At 41.0% G+C, this 22,898-nt stretch overlaps 2 protein-coding genes across 2 annotated transcripts; one reads left to right on the top strand and one right to left on the bottom strand.

Moving 5' to 3' along the window:
• Positions 1-292: 292 nt before the first annotated feature.
• tex261 (testis expressed 261) lies at positions 293-10,309 on the top strand. The gene is made up of 6 exons (XM_072688767.1): positions 293-471; positions 5,057-5,136; positions 6,831-6,984; positions 7,252-7,319; positions 7,472-7,574; positions 9,132-10,309. The coding sequence occupies exons 1-6, from the start codon at positions 402-404 to the stop codon at positions 9,245-9,247; spliced, it is 591 nt and encodes a 196-aa protein (XP_072544868.1). The 5' UTR covers positions 293-401; the 3' UTR covers positions 9,248-10,309.
• A 1,699-nt stretch (positions 10,310-12,008) lies between these two features.
• Positions 12,009-17,530, bottom strand: ankrd53 (ankyrin repeat domain 53). Its single transcript, XM_072688765.1, has 6 exons — positions 17,480-17,530; positions 16,550-16,688; positions 15,784-15,983; positions 15,472-15,636; positions 13,080-13,200; positions 12,009-12,773 (listed from the first exon to the last, which is right to left on the bottom strand). The coding sequence occupies exons 1-6, from the start codon at positions 17,524-17,526 to the stop codon at positions 12,207-12,209; spliced, it is 1,239 nt and encodes a 412-aa protein (XP_072544866.1). The 5' UTR covers positions 17,527-17,530; the 3' UTR covers positions 12,009-12,206.
• Between the last annotated feature and the right edge of the window lie 5,368 nt (positions 17,531-22,898).

The raw sequence follows: 22,898 nt of genomic DNA, 5'->3' as shown, positions 1-22,898 counted from the left end.
GTAGTAGATGTACACTGTTAAACGTATAAGATCAATTTGAAACTGTAGAGGAACCTATTAAGGAGCTTTGAAGAAGCTTTAAGAAAAGTTTTTTTTGAAGAACAAGCTTCCCTGGAGGTTCCTCAAAGCACTTTACGACGTTAAAGAAGAAGCTCCAAAAAGTTTCTCAAGTGTCGTATAAGGAAGTAGTAGGAGCACGGAGAACGGCTTTGCTGTGTCTCCGCTCCCGCAGTTTCACCTCCAACCTGAAGAGGCGCTGTGGCTTCCAGTCTAACTGCTCGTCTGCGGAAGCGCTAGCTGAACTTTGTCCACTTCAGAGCTTTTAGCACAACACTAAGCGACTCGTCTCGCTGTTTTTGTTTACTTTCTGTTTATTTATTTAAGAAGACTTTACATTAAACATGTGGTTTATTTATCTGCTCAGTTGGTTGTCGTTGGTCATACAGATATCCTTTGTTACTCTCGCTATTGGTAAGTTGTTTGTGTTGTATGAGCTCTCGTCTGATCCACTAAGACCACTGAGCGGAGCCTCGCCGTTAATCCTGTTTCTCCTAATGGACGATATTCGCTCTTCATTAGCTGAGTTACTCCAATACATCAACACGAGTTTAATGCGGGAGTGTCTCAGAAAGCCGCTGGATGTGTGGATTATGACTGCTGGGATGATCGCCCTGCAGACCGGGGCTGTTTAGCTGGGTGGTGCTAGCTAGGTCACAGGCGCTGGTTAGCTAGCTAACTCCCCCACTTTCTCAGTTCCTCTGATCCCTAGACACACATTTAGGTGGCTAATGTGCAATAAACCAATTGGAGCATTTTCCCCGAGGCTTAGTTGTCTTAACAGGGCAACAATTGGGATGTTTTGCTGTTTTAGAAACACACTCGTTGAGGAATGACTGTGCTTACGTTGCTTCAGCTTCAGCGTGCAGACACACAGTAAGACTTATGAGCATCTTGTGTTGGAAGTTAATCAAATATATATAAACATATGCTCGCAAATCCAGGTCCAAAAAGTTAAAATCCGCTGCAGGGTTTATGAACCGGCTGCCAGGTCGGCTCTGCCACCTCTAGCTACAAATAACAAGCCAGGGAAGCCGCATAAGCCTCGCATATCGTTTGTAATCTCATTAGCTAGCTAGCTAGATAACATTCTGGGATATTTAGCCAGATAATATGGGGATTAAGTTATTATTAAGCACCGATGTTTCTCTAACTAACGGTATCTAGCTAAATTATTCGACATTTCTGTAGCTAGATAGCTATATCTGGTGATACGAATGATGAACGCTAGCTAGCTATATTAGCCAAGCCTCTAGCTAGCTATGCTAGCTCCAGCTATCTCCAGTAAAAAGATCATGGCTAAGTAGAAAACTGTTTAATATAGTGGGAACTGATGTATTATCTAAAGCAAGGGTTAGTTTTAAGCGTGAAATATTCAGTATTGGTTGTGTAAACCCACTTTACGTTTAAAAGCATGGTCTAATGGCATACTCCTGTTTTTTCATGGTCAAACCTTTCAGCCTAAATGCGCCTTGGGTATAATCTGCGCCTAATTTTGGATTAAATTATATTGTCAGTGTTTTCTCCCTGTTTGGCACAGTTTCAGTCTTAATCCAAGTCTCTAAAACCAGCCCATTGTGTTTAGCCCTGTAGGTTAGCTGGTAGCTGTGTGCTGTATAGGCTAATAGCACTGTACTGAACTTGTTGATGGAAGGTAGGTAGCGGATTATATGCTCATGTTCTCGTTTGTGAAATATATATTGTGTTTGCCGGTTGTAATTGATCATGCAGACGTCTTATCTAGTGCTTAGACGGTAAAAGGCAGTGTTATGTAGCCGTAAAACGAAGTGCATGCGTTTTGGGGCGGAGGCCGGGCTGTCCACGTTGGCAGAGCTGTCAGTCAGACCGGGAACTTGCTGTCTCGACACTGGTCGCACCTGAAGTGTTGGCTACCTACTCGAGCTCCACCCTATGGCAAGAATGAGCTAATGCTGTTATTATTTTGTTTGTTTGGTGTGGTGAAGTTTGTTTACACATGTTCATTGTATAAAAAGACATACTCAAAAAGGACAAAAGTATTGGGACACCTGCTCATTCATTGCTAATTCTAAAATCAAGGGTAATAAAATAGTTTATTTGCTTTTGTTGGAGTACATATCTTGGCTGCCCAAGATGTTGGATGATCACCACCTCACCTCATCCTCAAATCATTGGATGGACTATTGTATTGCCAGTACAAGCTGTGTGTGTTTGCACATTTATCAGAAGAGGTGTCCACAAACATTTGGACAGGTGGTGCTGGATGCAGGTTTAGTATGTGCCCCGTCTGCTGTCAGAACTGCTGAACTGTGCACATAATTTGCACGTTTCTGCACAAATCGAGACTGTTATCCACCTGGCTGACAGATGATAAATGAAAGATGCACTGAAATTGTCTGGCCTCCAGCAGGGTGAGAAAGAGGACTTTCTCTGACTGGACAGTGTGCAGTGCAGTTCATTTTGCAAGTGTGAGGGCATTCTGCAAAAACTAGGAGGCTAATTAGGCGGTTTTAGGTGGGCTGCACCAGTTCTGTACATTTCAGTAGCTTCTCACATTACTGTGTTGACAAGCAGGGGCAAGGAGTAACTACTTGCACTCTTGTTGAAAAGTTTGGAATCCTTGGTCAGATAATTTATTTGCTGTCATTTCTGCAGTTTTGTTAAACAGTGTATAGTAAACTGCTATAAGGTCAGTTGAAAAGCTGGCAAATACAATATATTTCACAAACGAGAATATACAAGAGGATATAATCCGCTACCTGACTTGCCTCAACAAGTTCAGTACACTGCTATTAGCCTATACAACACATAGCCACCAGCTAACCTAGAAGGCTAAACACAATGGGCTGGTTTTAGAGACTTGGATTAAGACTGAAACTGTGCCAAACAGGGAAAAAACATTGACAAGCAGAGGGTGTTTTAAAATGCTTTGTTCAGTGTTTTAAACATAATTTTTAATGAATTCACCTGATCTTATTGTGTTTCCAAACCTCTGAACAGTGATTTTAAACTTTAACACTTGGTATATAGGGTATATTTGCTGTTTTACATATTGTTGCCATTACAGAAAAGCCTTTCAAAAGATGATTTAAACTTAATTTTGGTCAAAGTCACTGTTAAAAAGATTGTATTCCAGGTCATTTTGGAGCGTTTCCATTGGCCCATCCATCAGAAAATTGTGGCACAATGTAAAGAACAACTGACAGACAAAAAATCAAAAAGTAAAATGCAGCAAAAATGAAGAGACAAGGTTTTTGCATGACATTGATGATGTGTTAGTACTTTTGTACCATCAACTCGGGTTCATTTGTGAGTTGAAGAATCAGCTTTCTCCTTTCCTAAGTCATTCCCATTTGCTTTGCAGGAATATCTCTTAACAAATCTCTGTTCCTATGCTGAGTGTAGTAAAATTCTGTTGCAGAATTCATCTTTTTCTCAGGTTGTTTTTGGGTAGCTAGTTTGGCTTCTATGCAAGTCATTATTTAATTGAAGTAGCAATACAATGTTTTTTTTAAACTAGAAAATGCTTTTATGCTGCTCTACCCACCTCTGTTGACAGGTTACACAGTGTCTGATATCTGAAAAGTTCAGCAGGATGTCTGCATGTCAGGCCTCGTTATACAATTTTGACTGAACTTGCTCATGGTTCAAAAGTTCAGAGCAGCCACCCCCCCCCCCCCCCCCCCCCCCTTCATATCTCCTCCGAGTGGTGCACGCAGGGGGGCGTGGCTTTGCGTGATGACCGGCAGCGCTGCCTGTGTGCAAATGCACAGCATGCTGTCAGCCCGGCTTTAGATGTAAACCTTTTAGCTGTTTTTTTTTTTTTTTTTTTTAAATGTTGTTGCCTGAAGTCGCCGTTGGGAGACAAAGTAGTAAACTGACTCTGTGTGTCTGTATGTACCATGTTTATTTATTCATCTTTTTATTTGTAGACCAACTACAGGGCATCATTTCTCCACCACACTTTTTGTTTCATTCCCTCTAACAGTTCATGAACTGTTATAATTATTATAAGCATAGATCAGTTATGTCCATAATAATGTGAGTCTAAGTTTGAATTACATTTATGACTATCACGATAACTATTTATTTGGATGATATAATCACAGTAAATTATATCATTGTCATTTAAAACCATTTTATGCCTCTGATATAACGGTAATTTAACGGCATTGTAATTTATTTACTTAGGAACATTGCAATTTTAATTATTACAAATATTGAGACATTGGAATTTGATTGGAATGTTTAAATGTCCTAAATAAATGAAACATATGTTTTAAACAAGTTGACATATCTGCTCATTCAGGTCCATGCACTCTCCTCGCTAACTAAACACAATTCTCAATATTAAGGTCAGCACAAATGGTAGATCTCATGTACATATATTGTATGATAAGAAGAGAATTGGCCTAATTACATTGGTGTTGAATCAGGAAAAATATACTCCTATCCTACTCCTATCAGCCAGGTCCCCCTTGTACCACCACAACTGACAATCAATAAAGGTATGGACTCCACAAAACCTCTGAAGGCGTTCTGTGTAATCTTGTACCAATACGTAGCAGCAGATCCTTTAAGTCCTGTAAGTTGTGAGATGGGGCCTCCATGAATCAGATCAATGAGCCTTAGGTGCCCAGTTGCTAGTTTTTGGACTGCATACTAGAAATACCTTACAGGACCCGCCTGAAGTTTTGGAGACGTTTTGATCCAGCCATCAGCCACCATGGTTCTTGTCAAAGTGGCTCAGATTCTTATGCTTGCCCATTTGTCTTACTTTTAACACATCACCTTCAGAAACTGACTATTCACTTGTGGTCTGATTTATCCACCGCTTGACAGATAAGTGTTTTTCACTTCACCTGTCAGGTGCTAATGTTCTGGCTTATCTGTAAGTGCAGTGGGGGGACATCAAAAGTGTGTGTTTGCAGTCATGTAGGGACCAGCTGTGTTGCATTTTATTTGTTGCATTATTATTGTTGATGTCTAGTCTTTTCTTACTTTGTCTTTCTTCTTACAGCTGCAGGTCTCTATTACTTGGCAGAGTTGATAGAGGAGTACACAGTTGCCACCAGCCGAATAATAAAATACATGATACTGGTGAGTACATCCTCAGTATTAATGCTTAAATTCTTTTGTCTACATTGACTATTGTATAAGGTTGTATTGGTAGCCTGTAGGTAGCCTCTGGTATCTTTTAGATGAGGCAACTTGCAGAGAGGAGGTTAACTTTCCTGACGTGCGCTAAATGTCCGCAAGACCAAGGAGCTTAAGGAAGCGGGAGAGAGGGCACACCCTTGTTCAATGGAATAACTGTTAGATAGGGTTAGTAGCTTCAAGTTCCTTGGTGTTCACATCACAGAGGAACTTGCATGGATTTAACACATCACATGAGTGGCAAGGAAGGCATACCAGCGCCTTCTCTTCTACCTCAGATGGCTGAGGAGGTTTTGTATAAGCATTTTGACAGGCTGTATCACCACCTGGTACTGGAACTGCACTGCTCGGGGCTCAGCTTCCAAACCTTCTGGACTTATACACCAGCCGCTGTCTAAAGAAGTCCAGAAGCATGAAGTCTCGGAATCGGTTGGCTATGGTCAGCGTCTGCCCCAAGCCATAGTATAGTGTATCAGTCTTGTCCTTAACAAAACATCTCCACCCCATACAAACACACTCTGACCAACTGCTCAGTCACACTGCACCCACCAACTTCTCCTCACTCACACTGCACTGAAGTGCAATGTTGTTTAATGTCTATATGTAAATAGTAATGTATAGGGCTGTCGCGGTGAAAGAAGCACTCTGGCCAATCGAGACAAAGCCCTATTGCCTGAGTTTCAGAACGCGCCCCTGAAGCTCATCAGCTTCAGCTCTCCCCACACAATGACTCTACACCTTATTGGCGACCTTCCCCTGTTTATCTCCTGTGTGTTTGCCCCGTTTTGCCTTTTATACCTGAAATCTGCCTCTTTTTCCCGTTTTCTGATTTTGCCTCAGCCCTTCTGTTATGGTTACCACAGCCCTGGTTTTGAGCCTCGGCTGTTTACTGGTTTGATTTTGGATCACCACCTTCTTAACAAACTTTCATAATCTAGTAAAAGTGACTGTGCGAATCTGTTTTGTCACGAACAACGCAAGTAAGTTTCGTTCTCGTTTCGCACTAAGAAAACATGTTTGCCTTGTGTGGTTTAGAGAGGACCTGAGTAGGCTAACAATATGCCCAACCGCACTCTGAGTGATCTGCTTGGGCAGAGCTCATTGTCTGTCCAAGACCACTTTTTTTTGGTGGTGCAGTCACAATTGCTCATTCTGTCTTTCACTACCAGCATCTCTGTTCTTTGTGTGGTTTCATCTACTCATTAGCGTGAAGTCCAATGTGCAGTTTTCGTCTTACACATTTTGCATAGTGCCTCGTCTAAACTGGTGATTTTGTTGTGTGACCTGAACACATATTGTGAAAGTACGGTTGTCGCCCTAGTAGTGTAAATATTTCAAAGAGTACATATTAAACCTGTACATTTTTAACAGTAGAAGAGTGTATGTATACAGTATGTATAGTGTGTGTGTGTGTGTGTGTGTGTGTGTATAGAATATTTGTTGTTGTTGTGTGTATGTGTAGTGTTAGTTAATGTTCCTGTAGTCTATTTTTATTTTGGATACATTTTACTACTGTGAGGGATTATGCACTTAACATGATTTGATTTGTTCTTTATAGATCACTTGTATTTACACAATGTTTCTACTGGATTAAGCCTGATATTGAAACTAACATTGAGTCTTTCCCTTTCTCTCAGTTCTCCACAGGTGTGTTGGCAGGGCTGTACCTCTTTGAGGGCTTCCCTACGCTGATGATTGGAGTTGGTCTCTTCACCAATTTGGTTTACTTTGGCCTGCTGCAGACATTCCCCTACATCATGCTCAGCTCGCCAAACTTTATACTTTCCTGTAGTAAGTACAGATGTTGCCTTAAAAATGTCTGACATTTTCCTTCAGCTTTTTGCATTAGTGTTATTTTGAAATAAATGATGTTTTGACTTTGATTGCAATTTTTATGTAAAATGTAGTGTAGCATCCTGGTCTGGGTATGTCTAATGATGGGACGGTTTCAATACTAATACTGTATAATAATATTACAGTGTAATAATAATGATCTGTAATGCTTTTTGTTTCTTGTTCCTGCCTTTTCTCTTTTTCTCATTGTGTTGCTGCTCTCAGTACTGGTGGTGATAAATCACTATATGGCCTTCCAGTACTTTGCAGAGGAATATTACGCCTTCTCAGAAGTGAGCAAAAACTTTTATTGCGTCTTCCCAATCAACACTACCACTAGTTTATAACTCCACAACAGATGTATCATTATCATTAAAGCTGGTATATGGGACACTGCTACTGATGTTTCAGAGGAAATGTTTTTAATCTCTCGTGAATATTACAGGTCCTGGCGTATTTCACAATTTGCCTGTGGGTCATACCATTCTCTTTCTTCGTATCCTTGTCAGCTGGGGAAAATGTTCTTCCATCCACCATCCAGCAAGGAGGTCAGTGAAGATGTTTTGTTTTTTTAGTTAAATATCCAGGGACACCTGATCGACTGGAATCAAGGGTATTAGAAACAGGAAGGCTTATGGGACCTTATTAATCTAGTAGGAGTTATTTAGCTTTTTAGGTTTTTTTTTAAATATGTATATGATTAAGCATCGTTTGAGTTTACAGATATTCAACCACGGAGTACAACTGGGCGTGACTGGTATTTTTCAGATGAGCTAGAAATATGTGAACAAATTATTTCGCGTTGACTCATTAGGGGTAGTTTGACAGGGATACCCATTTTAATATGTCAGTGGTTTAGACGCTCTATAATTAATTCCTGTGTAAGTGCATGATAAAAGCATGCTGACGAACAGGCAACTGCATGATGCATGGAGAGAAGTTGAGCACCTTACATTTCCAGAATATTTTCCAGCTGCAAGATGAAGACAGTCACCGCATCAAAATGCAGCACTGTCAGAGCAGAATGCTGTCTTAACAGCATTGCTTTTTCAGATTCTATTGAATAACGTTCTTCATATTTATGTAGAGCGTTTTTTTGTCTGCTGCTAAAAAGTGACATTTTTCACACCATCGACTGCTTGCTGCAAATGTCAAGTGGTAATGCCATTCATTTGTTTTGTGTCTTGATTTTGTGTGGACTATAAAACAAATTAGTAGCTGATGACTTGTAGCAGTTGGCAAAAATGGAATCTGAAATATGTCCTTGCTCTGAAAATTGGCTCTGATTGTTCCAGGAGCTGATTGGTCATTGTGACATAAGAGTCCTTGGTAAACAGGCTGGAAATTCTGAACTGAATGTCCTTTTTTGAAGGCCACCAAACACTGAATGTGCCTAGCTGCATAACTTGGTGTTGCATAGCAGATAACAAAGTACTGATGTACTATGTAGAAGCTAATTTAATGCTCTACATCTACATTCATCTTACCAGGCAAATGCCAGTATTTCACCCAGTGACTGATCTCCACATTTATAACATCTCTGTAGAGGCAAGGTGCTTAAACTTATAATGTGTGCTTTAGGGGAAGATTTGTTTACATTATAGAGATACAGGTCACTAACATTTAAGAATGTTAAGTGTCAATAGAGCCAAATCTAAATGTATGAATCAGGCTTATAATGTGACTATAGCCTGCTTCTATGTATTAAATTTAATAAAATGTATATCATAGTTCATCCAAGGTAGTTTCAGCAAACAGCTTACTGTTTTTCATAGTCTAAAAATATAGGATTTAGCTTGGATAGCTAGCTAAAGTAGCAGAGTTTAGATTCTCTGCCTATCGCTGTCTAAATATCAGGCCAATGTAGAGTTGTGTGCTCCCATTCTAGGTTTTGATAAGTTGGGTTAAATCCAGTAATGGAGAGATACTAATTGATGGCTTATGATCAGGCAGCACCGCACAATAATGCTTACTTACATTAATGATACTTGCTGTGTGTGTACCTTCATTACAAACAATGGTCCAGTATTTTGGCGATGCGTTCAGTGTGCAGTCACCTTCAGACCTCTGTCTAATACATTGTTTGTGTTCTATTCTTCCTCCAGATGATGTGGTGTCAAACTACTTCACTAAAGGGAAGAGGGGCAAACGCTCTGGGATCCTTCTGATCTTCTCCTTCCTGAAGGAGGCGGTTTTGCCAAGCCGACAAAAAATGTACTGAGTCGGCAATGAGAGAGTTTTAAGGGACAGATCGAAGAAATGGGTGGGGATGAGAGAAATGGACAGGGTTGCTGTGACCAGCTGCCCCAGTGGACTGGTGAAAAGGGTGGAGGGGAGGGGGATGTTTGGGGTATTGGTCCAGTGATGAAAGGACTTAAAAAGTAACCACAGTGAAGGACGACGTCTGGAAGGATGCACACCCTGCCACGGACATACAAGCTCCTGAACTGAACTTACATGACTGTCTGACCCGTCTTGTGTACATCTGACTGTTCAAATGAGGCGAGCACAGCCAACTAACTCTCCATAAGCAGCCCTCAGCCTTGCAGGAACTTCAGCTTCTGGTTTTGGCAGTGATTAAGCCTAAGGTCTTGGACTGATGTTATATTGTCTGTAGGGTTGTGGTCTCCGTTGTGGTCTAGGCTTAGGATTAATCTGTGTTTGAAAACTGGTTCTGAAGTTTCTAAAGGCTTGAATAGTAGATGTTTGATGCTATGTCTTTATTTGAACGATTGATGGTGCCGGCTTTCCTGCATAAATTGGTGATAGCAGCTGATGATTCTTGTGTAAATGCATTGTGTAATCCACACGGCTAGTGTTTGTGTGGCCCTTCATGAATGAATGAATGAAAGCTAGATTGGTTGAATTTTGGGAGTATTGTGAATATTTTAATTGTCGTACCACGATCATCGAGGCCATACGTTTGGTCCTGCTTTTTAATATTTGTGCTGTAAAGAACAAAAAATATTTTGTACAAACTTTTCAGATTTAATCATAGATGTAAATACCCGTAGCAGCAAGTAAAGGTATGTAGAAAACACCTCAGAGGAAGCGTACCATTAAACTCTTGAATTTCTTAGACATGTTCTCTGAGATGCTTGAGGACATATGGGCCCAGTTACGAGCAGAGTTAGTGGTCATTTTCGTCATATTCTTCAGAACACTGAAGGCAGTGGGGTTCTTCTTATTGTGAAACTACATTGGCATTGACCACAGTGCTTTTAGTTTTTTTCACACTTGCAGTTAATGTGAAGAATTTCTAATAAAATGGCAGTTAATTGTTGCTGATTTCTAGTTTTAAAAGGTGGTGCCAGTTTCTGTGAGTTGAACAGTATCCATTTCTGAGTTCTTTCTTATTCATCCTGAGGTGTTATGTCTCCTCACACTAGTCTGTGATTGGTTGCCCTTTATATGAGGGGCACCTGGAGGTTATCATTGGAAGTGTGAGGTCGCTGGAAGGTCAGTGCAATCTGCCTCACACTGTTCCACTCACTTCAGCAAGCTCTCACCTGGGGAATAAGCCACTTAGGGGAGTGAGAGAGCCTGTGTCAGTAAAATAGCTGGTGTGCGACTGAGCTGAAATCAGTTTCCATATAGTTTCTTATGAAGGGTGAAAGCGGTGTTTTGGAAGCTGCAGCTGCTCTTTGATCAGTGTAAAATCCTGTTTTCCTCTGCGTAAGAGCTTAAGCAAGGAATCCTCTGGGGGGAAGCCGACAACAGCACGGCTGTTACGTGCGCAGTGACCTAGGTCACTGCGGTCGTGAACCTGACAGCCAACTGCACGTCACAGCTGTAACTCAAACATGGTCTCCCCAAAGGGGTGAAGGCTGCATTTCCTTTTTTTTCCCCCTTCATACATCAGTGATGGCCTGTAGAGAGGGCATGGTCAGCACATGTTCTTCAGGTTGCACTCAATAAGCAGTGTTTATCAAAGCTTTTAGCGTGGTTTAAAATTTGATGCACACATTTTTTACATTCACTCTTTCTCTTCTCTTGGCCTAGCAGCATCTTACAGCACACAAACAGGCATTTATACACTTCCTTTTGCCAGCCAAACAGTCTCTGTAAGGTTTAATAGCAGAGCCAGTGACCTAAAGCTTCTTTGCAGTAGATCAGCATCCTTGTCTGCATACCTTACCTACACCATGATCATTAGGAAGAGACATACACTATATGTCCAAATGACTGTGGACGCCCTATCTAAAGCATGCAATCAGCTCCCACAGCTTGCCTAGTACTAGTAGGGAAATATAGAATAGGACTGTATAGGACTCTGGAGCAGATAAACATGATGATCCTGTTGGCACCATGCCTAGAGCAGTATAAGAAAACCCCAGCATTAAACTGTGAAGCAGTGGAGCGGTGTTCTTTGGAATGAGAGAGCATGAGTGAGGCCAGGTACTGATGTTGGATGATTAATTCTGGATCCCAAACGGAAATCTAGCTCATCCTGAAGCTACTGGATGGTGCTCCATCGCTTCAGAGAGAACACAGTTCCATTGCGCCACAATCCGGTATCCGAGTACTTTGATTTATGCTTGTTGGGTAATTGAGAAGTTATTTGGTTTAGGACTTTTTTGTTTAGACAAGCTGTGTGTGTGCACTGTTAAACACCTATATCATGGGGGCAACTAAAAGTAGTGGAGATCACTTATTAGAAGCATTGTCTGGATATATACAGACATGCTTCCTAGACAGGGATTAAGTCTAATTGTGGACTAAATTGTCTTTACAAAGGAAACTTTCAGGTTAAAACGCTGAGTGATTTGGTGCACTGCAGAGACGCAATGACAGAAGTTAGGGGATGATGCTGCTATCCTATATTTTTCATGTGCATATCAGCTGTTGCTGATGCATTAAAAAACATTCATAAAATGAAGCTAAAATATGTTTACCCAGATCAACATTTCATAGACATTCTACATTTATTTCTTCATTGTTACAAATGCTGTTAAACAAAAATGATAAATAATTAAGTCCAACATTTATTCATATGTATAGTTACTAAGTTAACTAGGTAGGACAATTACCATAGATAGGACAATTACCAAAACAGTTTTGAGCAAAAGAAAAAAAGAAAAAACTAAAATATGCAGGGCACATCACTTTTTTTTTTGTTCAATAATTGTTAGGTAATTTAGCTATCTGCGCAAGAAACTGGGTCACAAGTCATTTAACCTTTAGTAATGGCCCAGCTCCAGCTCCTCTGCCAGGTGCATTGCCACTTCAGTCCAAGGTGAGGCTCCTGGTTTGGCAGTACGGCCTCGATGTGGCAGGTCCAGCATGCTGCTAGTCTGGAAGTGCAGTGGAGATGTGATACGTGAGGGATAAGCGGATGGAAACAGGCCCCTTTGGATGACATCAATAGGCAGGGCAGGAACTGGCTGTGGAACGGCATCCCATGATGCAATGTAGTGGATGCAGCCATCTTCTAAACATCTCAATGTCACACACTGGCGCAGATCTGGCTCTGGTGGTACTTCTTCTGGATGGATTCCCAATCTTACCTCTTGTGGCCTGCTAACGCTAGCTGAAGGTGGTTTGGATGGGTTTGGGGAGATGTTCCACATTTGTCGTGGTGCACTTGCATTGCATTCTTTTTCACTCTCTGTTATCAGAGGCTCAGGGGATAGGCAGCGGCTATTGCTTAATGCCCCTGCACCCCTAGGAGGAGGCCAGAGCAAAGGAAGTCCCTTCTTCTCAGCCCACTGAGTGACTTTACGCTTATTAACAGCCTCTCTGGCCACCTGTAACCATCATGGAAATGTTAGGATGCACTATGCAGTGACAAGCAAATTTACCAGAAAGGTACATTCTAAGAAGTAAAGGTGACAAAACAGCATTCTTTGGAGCAATCTCACAAAAAAGCCATTTCCCCAAAGAAACTTCCAAAGAATGGTTCTTTAAAGAATAGCCTTTCTGTTTCTTTTAAGAACTATTTTCGAACCTTTATTTTTAAGAGTGTAACAACTACTGTCACTGCTCACATGTGGCATTATTTTCATTCATTTCTATTGTAGATGAAACATAAAGAGGGAGATTATGAATAGGACCTTGTCCTTGACCTCTGCACTCCTGTACATCCACAACAGATTCTGTCTGAGATTCTGCAGTGCTTTGCGTCCCTCCATTTCTTTCTTCTTATCTCTCTGCCACATGACATTCTTTAGAAACCTGACGTACACACACACAAACGTACAATGTTGCAATGTGGCAGAATATATAAATGCATATATTATCTATAAATTATTTCTATTATTTATATAAAATAAATAAGAAATAATCTCGGCCTGCCTAGTGGATGAGGATTCCAGCCTTTTTCCAGACACTTTAGGTACATTTTAAGAATTGGGGTTGAATTGTGAAATGGAATTAGGGGGCACAGATTCTTACAAAAACACAAAACAAACTGACATTTAATATAAAACAAATCTGTAAAATATGTAAATACCTGTTTTTCAGACAGTGTAATCAAGTGAAACTTATTTACTCATAACCTTCATTCTGATGCTCCAAATGTAACTATCCACCCAAACATCTGTATCTCTGCAATTGCATTTTTTGGAGGGGAAGCTCTTTTACAAAGCTCTGGTGTAGTTCTGGTTTTGCTTGTGAAGCTTTCAGGTTGGAAGTTAGCCTAAGAGCCTCACAAGCCCCCAGACAAGTCTGCCTCATAAGAGCTTAATAACAGAGTTTACCATTTCATAAAATGATAAGAGCAGACGTTTCAATTAATGTTTTAAATGTATCGCCTTCAACCATAGACGCAGGTTCTCTTCTATGAAAGGCAGATATAAATTATATGGTGCTCCACAGCACTTTGATCTAAAGGTATATGTGGTAGAATCACCAAGTGGAACCAACTCTCAAATAGAGAACATCTAAGAGTATGAGGAAGAACCACTGAGAGGAACCAAGGCTCAAGAGAAAACCTCACCACGCACATGAAGAAAAGCAACTGAGAGGAATCAAGACTTAAGTTAAAGAACCACTGAAAGGAACATAGACTCATCAGGGGAAACCATCCTCCACTAAGTGAGACCAGAAAGAGAATTAAGTTACATTTTGTACTATGCCAAAAAAAAAAGCGAATGTGTTTTTCAGACATTGTAAGCATGTAAGTGAAACTCATTTACTCATAACTTTCATTTTGATTCTTCCAGTGTTCCCATGTTGCATGATTCCACGAGACAACTTACTGCTCTACTGACTTCTGCCCACCTGGTGCCCACCAGGCCTCCCTATGTGCACCTGATACCTCTCAAGCATTTACTGACGAAATAAACACTGTATACCACCCAACCCCAGCTTCCATGATAACCCTCCAACCCCCTGCTAAACCTGTCCCCTTCTGTCTGTCAGATCGTCTCTAAACCGATCATGTTGTTTTCCAAAAGCATTGTGGCTTTAAGATAATCTTAAAGCAAGTGTTTAATGTGATGCTCATTCAACCATCTAATCTTTGTGCTATGGTACTTCTGGGAAACCCAGCCTCGGAAGACTGAAATCTATTATTCTGCTACAGTCAATGCTGAGAAAAGATGAGGATTATGCAGAACTGCCTTATTTTTCATGTCCTAAGTGGTTTTCCTGACATTGGCCTTTGCCTTGGTTCAGGGAGCATGGGCCTGGAATCTTGTAAAGCAGCTTTGTCACTATATCTATTGTGCTGTACAAACAAAGGTAAGATACACTATATGGACAAAAGTATTGGGACACATGTTCATTCATTGTTTCTTCTCAAATCAATGGTATTAAAAAGAGTTTATCCTGCTTTTGTTTGATTTATTATCTCTACTGTCCAGGGAAGAAGGCTTTCTATTTGATTTTGGAACATTGCTGTGAGGAATGGATTGCACTCAACGACAAGAGTGTTAGTGGGGTCAGGATGTTCAATGATCACCACCTCACCTCATTCCCAGCTCGCCAACTCATCCCAAAAAGTATTGGCTGGAGCACTATTAAACCAGAGAACACAGCTCCACTACTCCACAGCTCAGTGTTGGGGGCTTTATAGCTTTAGATGGTGCCAACAGGTTCATGTTTATCTGCTCCAGAGAGTCCTATTCTATTGGCAGTACTTCTAGTACAACACAGACTAGACAAGCTGTGTTTCCGGAGTGAGCTGTGTCAGCAATGGGTGCAACGTAAAGTAGCTTAATGCCCTAATTAGAAGGGGTGTCCACAAACAACTCTGGTGACCTAAGCCATAGCAAAAAGCCTGGCAGAATTATGGAAAAAATCAGATCAAGAATACAGCCCCAGATGTTCAGCATTAAAGAAGGCCAAACTGTTCAGCACTACAAAGCACTGTTATGGTGTCACAGGTATCCATTGCTGCAAAACATGCCATTACTGATGATGTGACTCTTAACAGCAAGATTTCTGAAGTGAAACAATAGCCTCAGCCTATAGACTGTCCAGAATTCTTAATAACAGCTCTACCTCGCAATGACTCTGTGACCCCAGATGTGAGCAAGGTTGAGTGGCGTGTGTCCTCTGCTGTCACATGCATGTGTGTCCGCTCCAACCTCAACTAGCGTTTCAACACATTCTCTCAGGCCTTCAGCTGCAGCCATATGCAGAGGGGTCAGTCCATCATCTGTGGACCTGAGATAACAACAAGCAAAATGACTACTCAAGACACTTGTACACATGTACACATTTAGAGCTGGTTTCCCAGACCCAGATGAAGCCCAAGGCTAGACTAAAATGCATTTTCAAAGGTGAAACACTATTGGCATTGCAGTTTAGTACACATTGTGCTGGGCTCCATGCTGCAGCAGGTATGTGAGACAGGTGTGCGAGTGGGGCTTGCTCTGTAGACTGAGCACCATGTGCAGGGGTCTCCGCCCACGTGGACAAGTAGCGTTCACATCAACACAGCGAGACTCCACAAGCAGCTTCACGCAGTCGAGCCGGCCATGCTGAGCAGCCACGTGGAGGACAGTGAGGCCCTGATGCACACACACACACACACATACACACATACACACACGCTCACCAGTGTTTTCTTTATAAATAAGTAAATATTATCGCTGTCCAATTAAAAACATGTATCTCCAAAATAACAACTTTATTCCAAGTCATTTAGGAGCATTTCTATTGGGCCACTCATCCAGATACACAGTGTACAGAGTTCAAATGAGTTTATACATAGAATATAGAATATATTCTAGTTTTACATTTGTTTAAATATTTTAGATATTGCTGTCAGATGAAAAACATGTATCTCCATTTTTGTTCATTGTAAGTTTTCCTCATCAAGCAACAAGAGCAAGCACACTGTCCAATAATACCCAAAACACTTTACCATGATACCAAACATAGCATGCAGTAACACTAAACACACTGTTTCCTAAAATCTGACACACACCCCTAACCCAAATATTTAACCACTGAACTCCAAATGGCCACATGACTACCTGAGTCCACCTTAAAACTACACCTAAAAGAACGTGTCATTGGAAGCCAGAAGCTTGCAGTAATGTAATGTGTAGGCACCAGAACCTCTCTCCCGGACCTGTTTGTTTGGCTGCGAGGGTGAGAGTGCCCTCTTCAGACTGAAGCTCAGCCATTCCTGGTCTCCGGACACCGCAGCCTGAAATACATCACCTGCGGGCGGCGCCCTCTGCAGCCAGCGAACCTGGCGGCGAGTCCCACTGATCGGAGACAAAGCAGAGTATTTGGTGTGAAATATGGCACGACAGAGAATCAGGTTTATAGTCACCTAGTAGGTGCATAGTCCCTCACAGTAGTCAAAAAAATAATAATCAGATACTTACAAAATAGAAACACAGAATATATACTCTATATATACACTATACACACACACACACACATACACACACACACACACACCATACATACTCTCTATGTACATTATTGCACACGTTTGATATATAATCTGTAAAATATAGCCATTTCGTTTACTATTCACAAGGACCAGTGAACCACGTGTCTTTGGATGTTATGGTGATAATGGTAAACAGTGGGAAGAAGGGCAGTGAAGGTAGATAGTAGATAGTACTGCGATAGTACTGCGTCTTAAAACGCCATGTATCACTCCGCCATGCATGGATTTATAAAATACATTTCAGGTCAAAAATCTCAAAACTGTCCCAAAAAAAAAGTTAGTATGTTTGTAACTACACAGGTTACAGAGATAGAGGTGTCAAACGTGTCAGACGTCTGTTTCCATTCATGCACAGTGAACTATTCTTATCCCTATAGTTATAGTACTGGGTAAAGTTAGTCTAGAACGGGGTATTATGTTACATAAAGCACTAAATCATTTATCAAAATAATTTAATTATGAAGAAACTATGAACATTCCAATGTAAGACAGGCATGATATTTATTTTTAAACAAACTAGTATGCTAAAAAAAAATAATAATAATAAGTTGTGTATAGTCTCAATAGAAGCTAAGCGAGTGAATAAGGGTAACTTACCCAACGTCTGCCATGAACTGTTTGTTGGTGGATTTCACAGTTGCCATAGCGACTCTCCAGAGTAGAGCCAAATAGGTACACAGGTTTACACAAGGGAACATTTAATTATTTATATGACTTTTCTATTATTACTATCAGAAACAAGAACTTGAACCAAGTGTTAGGATGTTAGAGGTTCTGTCACACAATATAACATACAGAAAATAAATGAGTAGCTTACTTAACGTAGCAATAATTGTAACACAGCAAACAACATCTTCTATACACTACAGTTTCAGTTAAATACTTTTATAAATTTACTTGAGTTACCGGAACTAGTTTCTCACCTCTGCTCCTCAATAACTCATCAGACTCTCCAAAATCCCGGTTGATGTGCATGTTGGGGGAACTACATCAAAAAAGTCTTCAGTCCGTAGATGGCGCCACCAGGAATCAATCCCTCCTACTTCATCATCTCTGGAGAGCATGCAGGCACATTTCCCTTAGCCCAGTGATTTGCAACCCTCATGAAGGAGTATCCCTGCATCCCTGTTTTCTCTGCACTAAACACATCGGATTCGACTAGTCAGCTAATTGATAAGCCCTCCCCGGGTAGAAGTGGGAGTGCTAAGCAGGAAAACAATGTGCAGGGAAATGTGCAGGACAGGCGTACCCTACACAGTGGGTACATTGGATACTTGGGTATCCATTTCTCCCTGCATATGTTTTTTTTAAATAGTCTTTCTTCCAATACAACACTAGGTTAGTCATTTGACTGCTACTTCAACTTTCCAGACATGTTTTGCCTACTCATAATTTTTTTTTTATTGTCTGACATTTTCAGGACTGCTTTGCCAGCTTGTCTTTGCACGCTTAATGCCTCTAACTCCACTACGGTGCACAAACATATATCATAAGCCTGAGGACGTGCCGGAAAGTGATCAATAATTATCGATCAGGCCTCCCATCGGGAGTGGCGCCTTTCTAGATAGGCAGAAAGCGTGACTGGAGATGATATGGATCATGGTTATTTTCTCCATGTCTCTGTCAAGCGTGAACAGTCGATACAATAATTAGTCGGAAAGTATCAAATGGCGGAGATCGACTGTGTGAACTCTTGAACTGGGATTGATTGAAGTTCGAGGGAGGTAATTTCCAAAAACTGTTTATGTACAACAACCAGTTAATAGTCTGATTTCTACTATAAGCTTAAGTCACATATTATGTGTCCTTCTGTCATCTATATTCTATCATGTTCAACAGGACTCAAAGTGCTTCATGTACTTCTGAACTGGAACTGCTGAGACCCACTAATACCAGGAAGACATGTGAGCAAATGTCATGGGGGTCAGTATTAGCTTGAATAAGTACACAACAACCTCCCTGGACAATATCTCATCTCTGGACTTTCTTTGCCCATGGACTTTGCCCATCTCCATGGGGTCATGTGTGGTTCCAACATGAGCTCCAAGCTTAACGCCAGGGCAGGGCCTTCTTGCTCCTCCTCACTGTTCTGGTTCCAGCATGTATGATAAATTTAAGACCCAAAAGAAACATCCATCTGACCTCAGGTCTAAAAGCGAGGGGATCAAACCAGGGGGCAGTGAAATGAAAGATTACAGATGAGCTGACAATGGCTTGTGAAGTCATGAAAATGAGCTCATGGTTGCTGAGTGTCTCACCATTGGCTGAGCAGTGGACCAATTGAGGGGCGGATGGGTGGAGCCTGGCATGCCAGCCAGTTCATGAGTGACCAGTCAGAACAGTCATTTTCAATAGAAAGACAAAACATAACAAAGGCCAGACAAGCCTGGGGTCTCTCTCTCTCTCCCCAATCTACCCTTATACACATACATACTGCATGTTCTCGTACACTCCTATGAACTCACATTTCTTCCTTTTATATGCCCTGTAAGCACAGTCCTATGAGCAGATGAGCTCCACCAGTGTGGTCACATGACATCGAGGAGAAGGCTGGAACATGTGCGGGTGAAATACTCTCTCTCTTAATGGCAAAGCCATTCGTGGTCAGGAGCTAAACCCGAGCTGAAGGATGACTGTTCTGTGAACCCTAGGAAAAAAAGAGAAAGATAGAGAAAGAAGAAGAGAGAGAGAGAGAGCAGAAGAGGCACACAATCCTCACAGCTCTTTCATATTTGATGAGCCACCTCATGAGGACCTCAGGCTCTGGAGACTCCTGAGCTGTGTTAGTGTAAGTGCGCTGATGTTTCTCTCTCCCTCTCCCTTTCTTTCTCTCTTTCTCTCTCTTTCTCTTTCTCTACCTTGCTCTCTCTCTCTTTCTCTCTCTTTAGTCTATTCTACCCCAACTATTTTGGTTGTTTTCCCTCACAGATTTCTCTTCTCTCTTTCCCTCTGTTTATGCATCAATCTTTTCCTCTTTTTCTCAATTTCCCTTTTCTCTCTCTCTCTCTCTCTCTCTCTCTCTCTCTCTCTCTCTACTCAACCCTACACTAATGCACCCTGGCACATTCTGCAGCTCCGAGTCACAATGCGACCCGGCTGTGTGCACTGACCGCACCACGACCTCACGCACACACATACACACATACAGATTCTGCGCTGAGCTGTACTGTACGGAAGGGAGCAGGGATGCATGGAGGAGAGGAAAAGGGGAAATTGCAAGCACTGGATGCCGGGAGTTAGATGCACTGTGAGAAGAAGAAAGACTTGTACTTCTGCTAATTGGCAATTTTATCAGGTGCACTCAGAGACGTTTCTTGCCATACATGGTATAAGCAGTCACCTAAAGCCCCCTAATATATGAGGGGCACTGTAGTGTATAGATTATACGTGCACACACCAATCACTTTATTAGGAACACTATACTAATACTGGGTAGGGCCTCCCTTGCTCTCAAAACAACCTCAGTTCTTCATGGCATGGATTCTACAAGATGTTGGAAATGTTCCTTTGGGATTCTGCTCCATGTTGACATGATTGCATCATGCAATTTTTAGGGGCACCTTCATGCTGCGATTTTTCCGTCCAATAACATCCCAAATGCATTCCAGATTCAGATCTGGTGACTGGAAAGGCTACCTGGAAAACTGAACTTATTGTCATGACCATGTAGCCGTTTGAGATGACATTTGCTTTGTGACATGATGCATTATCATGTTGGAAGTGGCCATTAGAAAATGGGTAAATGGTGATCCTGAAGGGATGCACATACTCAGCAGCAATGCTCAAACAGGCTTTGACATTCAAAGTAATGATTGATTGGTATTAATGGTATTTCATCTGCCAAGAAAATTTTTTCTTACCATTACACCACCTCCACCAGCCTGAACTGTTGACACAAGCCAGGATGAGCCCATGGATTCATGCTATTAGTGCCAAATGCTGACTCTGTTCTTTGTGCCTCAGTAAAAATCTTTATTGCACTGCAGCCTCAGCCTTCTGTTCTGATGTGGTCTTCTGCTGTTGTAGCCCATCCTCGTCAAGGTTGGACATGTTGTGATTTCTGATGTGCTTTTCTGCTCGCCACAACTGTAAAGAGGAGTTATCTGAGTTACTGAAGTCAATCTTCAAGCAAAAGAAAAAGCCTTCTGGATGAAAGTTTAAAGATTTTGAAGATGAGTTGTTTGGCCACAAGAACTAGAAGTATGTTTGAAGAAGTGAAGGTAAGTTCAACCCCAAGAACACTGGGCCAACTGTTAAGCATGGTGGTGGTTTTGCCCCAGAAAATGAATGTAATAATTAAGAATTACCTCATCATTCTTTAGCATACAGCAAATCATCAGTTAGACTGTTGAAACATGGACGCAATTGGGTGTTCCAACCAAACAGTGACCCCAAAAACTCTTCAGAGGTGGTGCTTAAATGGGCAAAGCAAGCTAACAGATTTTGCAATGGTCTTTTCAGAGTGGACTGTGATGAAACTTCAGGTCATTGCCAGGAAACCAACAAATGTTTCTAATTGCACTAATTCTACAAAGTTCTACAAAGTACACAAAGAAGCAAGTGTACAAATTTTTTTAATATATATTTTTTTGTATATTTTTGCCTCTGCATGTATTGTTTTGACAATGTGTTGATTTCAGAAACCCCCAAAATATTAAAACTAGTACACCAAATTGTTGCACATTGTACTTTATAACTCATTCTGCCCCAGAAGAAACAACTATTCAAATAAATGAGTAATTAAATAATAGTCACTGCCTTCATTTTCTCCATTCCGGATCATCGAGGCAGTAAGCTGTACTCATGATGTACAGGACACTGGAGGACAGTCATTAGTATTATGCTCCTGCTGTGGTCACACTGATCTGTGTTATTGTAAGTAAATTATGTATGGAATGACAAAAGCCAAAGAAGATGGTGCCCCCTCCCATTCTGAGATGTGTCCCTTTCACTTTCTGCGATACATCTTTGATGCATGTTCGCAGGACAAAATTCCCATCTGTGCTGCTCTGCTTCTTCATCCATGATGTCCCCCATGGAGCCACGGCCATCATGTGCATTTGTATCTGTGTGTGTGTGTGTGTTTATAAGATAGATCTAAAAGGGAGTTAAAAACCCAACGGAAGCACAGATCTATCTCACTGAATTTTCAGTGCACTGTAACAATCCCACAATGCCATATCATATATAATGCACACACAGTGTACACTAAACTGTACTTCACAGACTCCCATAATCCATTGCGTTGTTTGGGTTGAAAATTCACTTGCAATCTCAGTGAGGAAGACAGTCTGTCAGATTGTTTACGTGACACACAACTGTAAGCTCACACACAAAACGAGGTGTCTGAAATCAATCGACTACCTTGTCAAATTCGGTTCTCTTTAACAGTGCTCTGTATAGTGATCTGGATTGTCACATGTAGGAGATGCTGACTAGGGTACAGTTTCGGACACAGCTCATGTCTTTTTTTTATTTGAAGTTTCTCTGTTTTGTGACATGGAAGGTACAGAGGCAAATTAATAGGACTTTAGATCATACCTTGTTCACGTCTCTACGATAAAGTCTTTGCAACCCTCCACCACCCTTCCCTTTTTTCACTCATGTCATTTCTCATACCTTTTTAGAGAGGGAGGACTGGCTTCCTACCACAATATGATGAGGCCACTAAATGCTGATGGCATGGTCTGAACTAGCAAACAAAAGGCGATGGTAAAGGAAACAGCCAACAACAATAACCTTCTGACCTCTTATAAATTTTAACTCTTATACATTTTTAATTGTCTAAATTTTTTTACTGACATATTTGTTATGAATACCAATTATTGTTAGAATTGTTCTTAAGACAAAAGTTATGTGAACATTTGTAAGACAATTCTTGAAGAATAACTTTGTGTTTTTTTTCCAGATTAATGAAGTTCCACAATTCCACAACTGATCCTCACATTTAGATTTAGTGTTAAACTAAATATGCATATATATATATATATATATATATATATATATATATATATAT

This window comes from Salminus brasiliensis, chromosome 9, assembly GCF_030463535.1.
Source record: "Salminus brasiliensis chromosome 9, fSalBra1.hap2, whole genome shotgun sequence".
Lineage (NCBI taxonomy): Eukaryota > Metazoa > Chordata > Actinopteri > Characiformes > Bryconidae > Salminus > Salminus brasiliensis.
The sequence above is the reverse complement of the archived record's forward strand: the minus strand, read 5'-3'. Positions and strand labels throughout refer to the sequence as shown.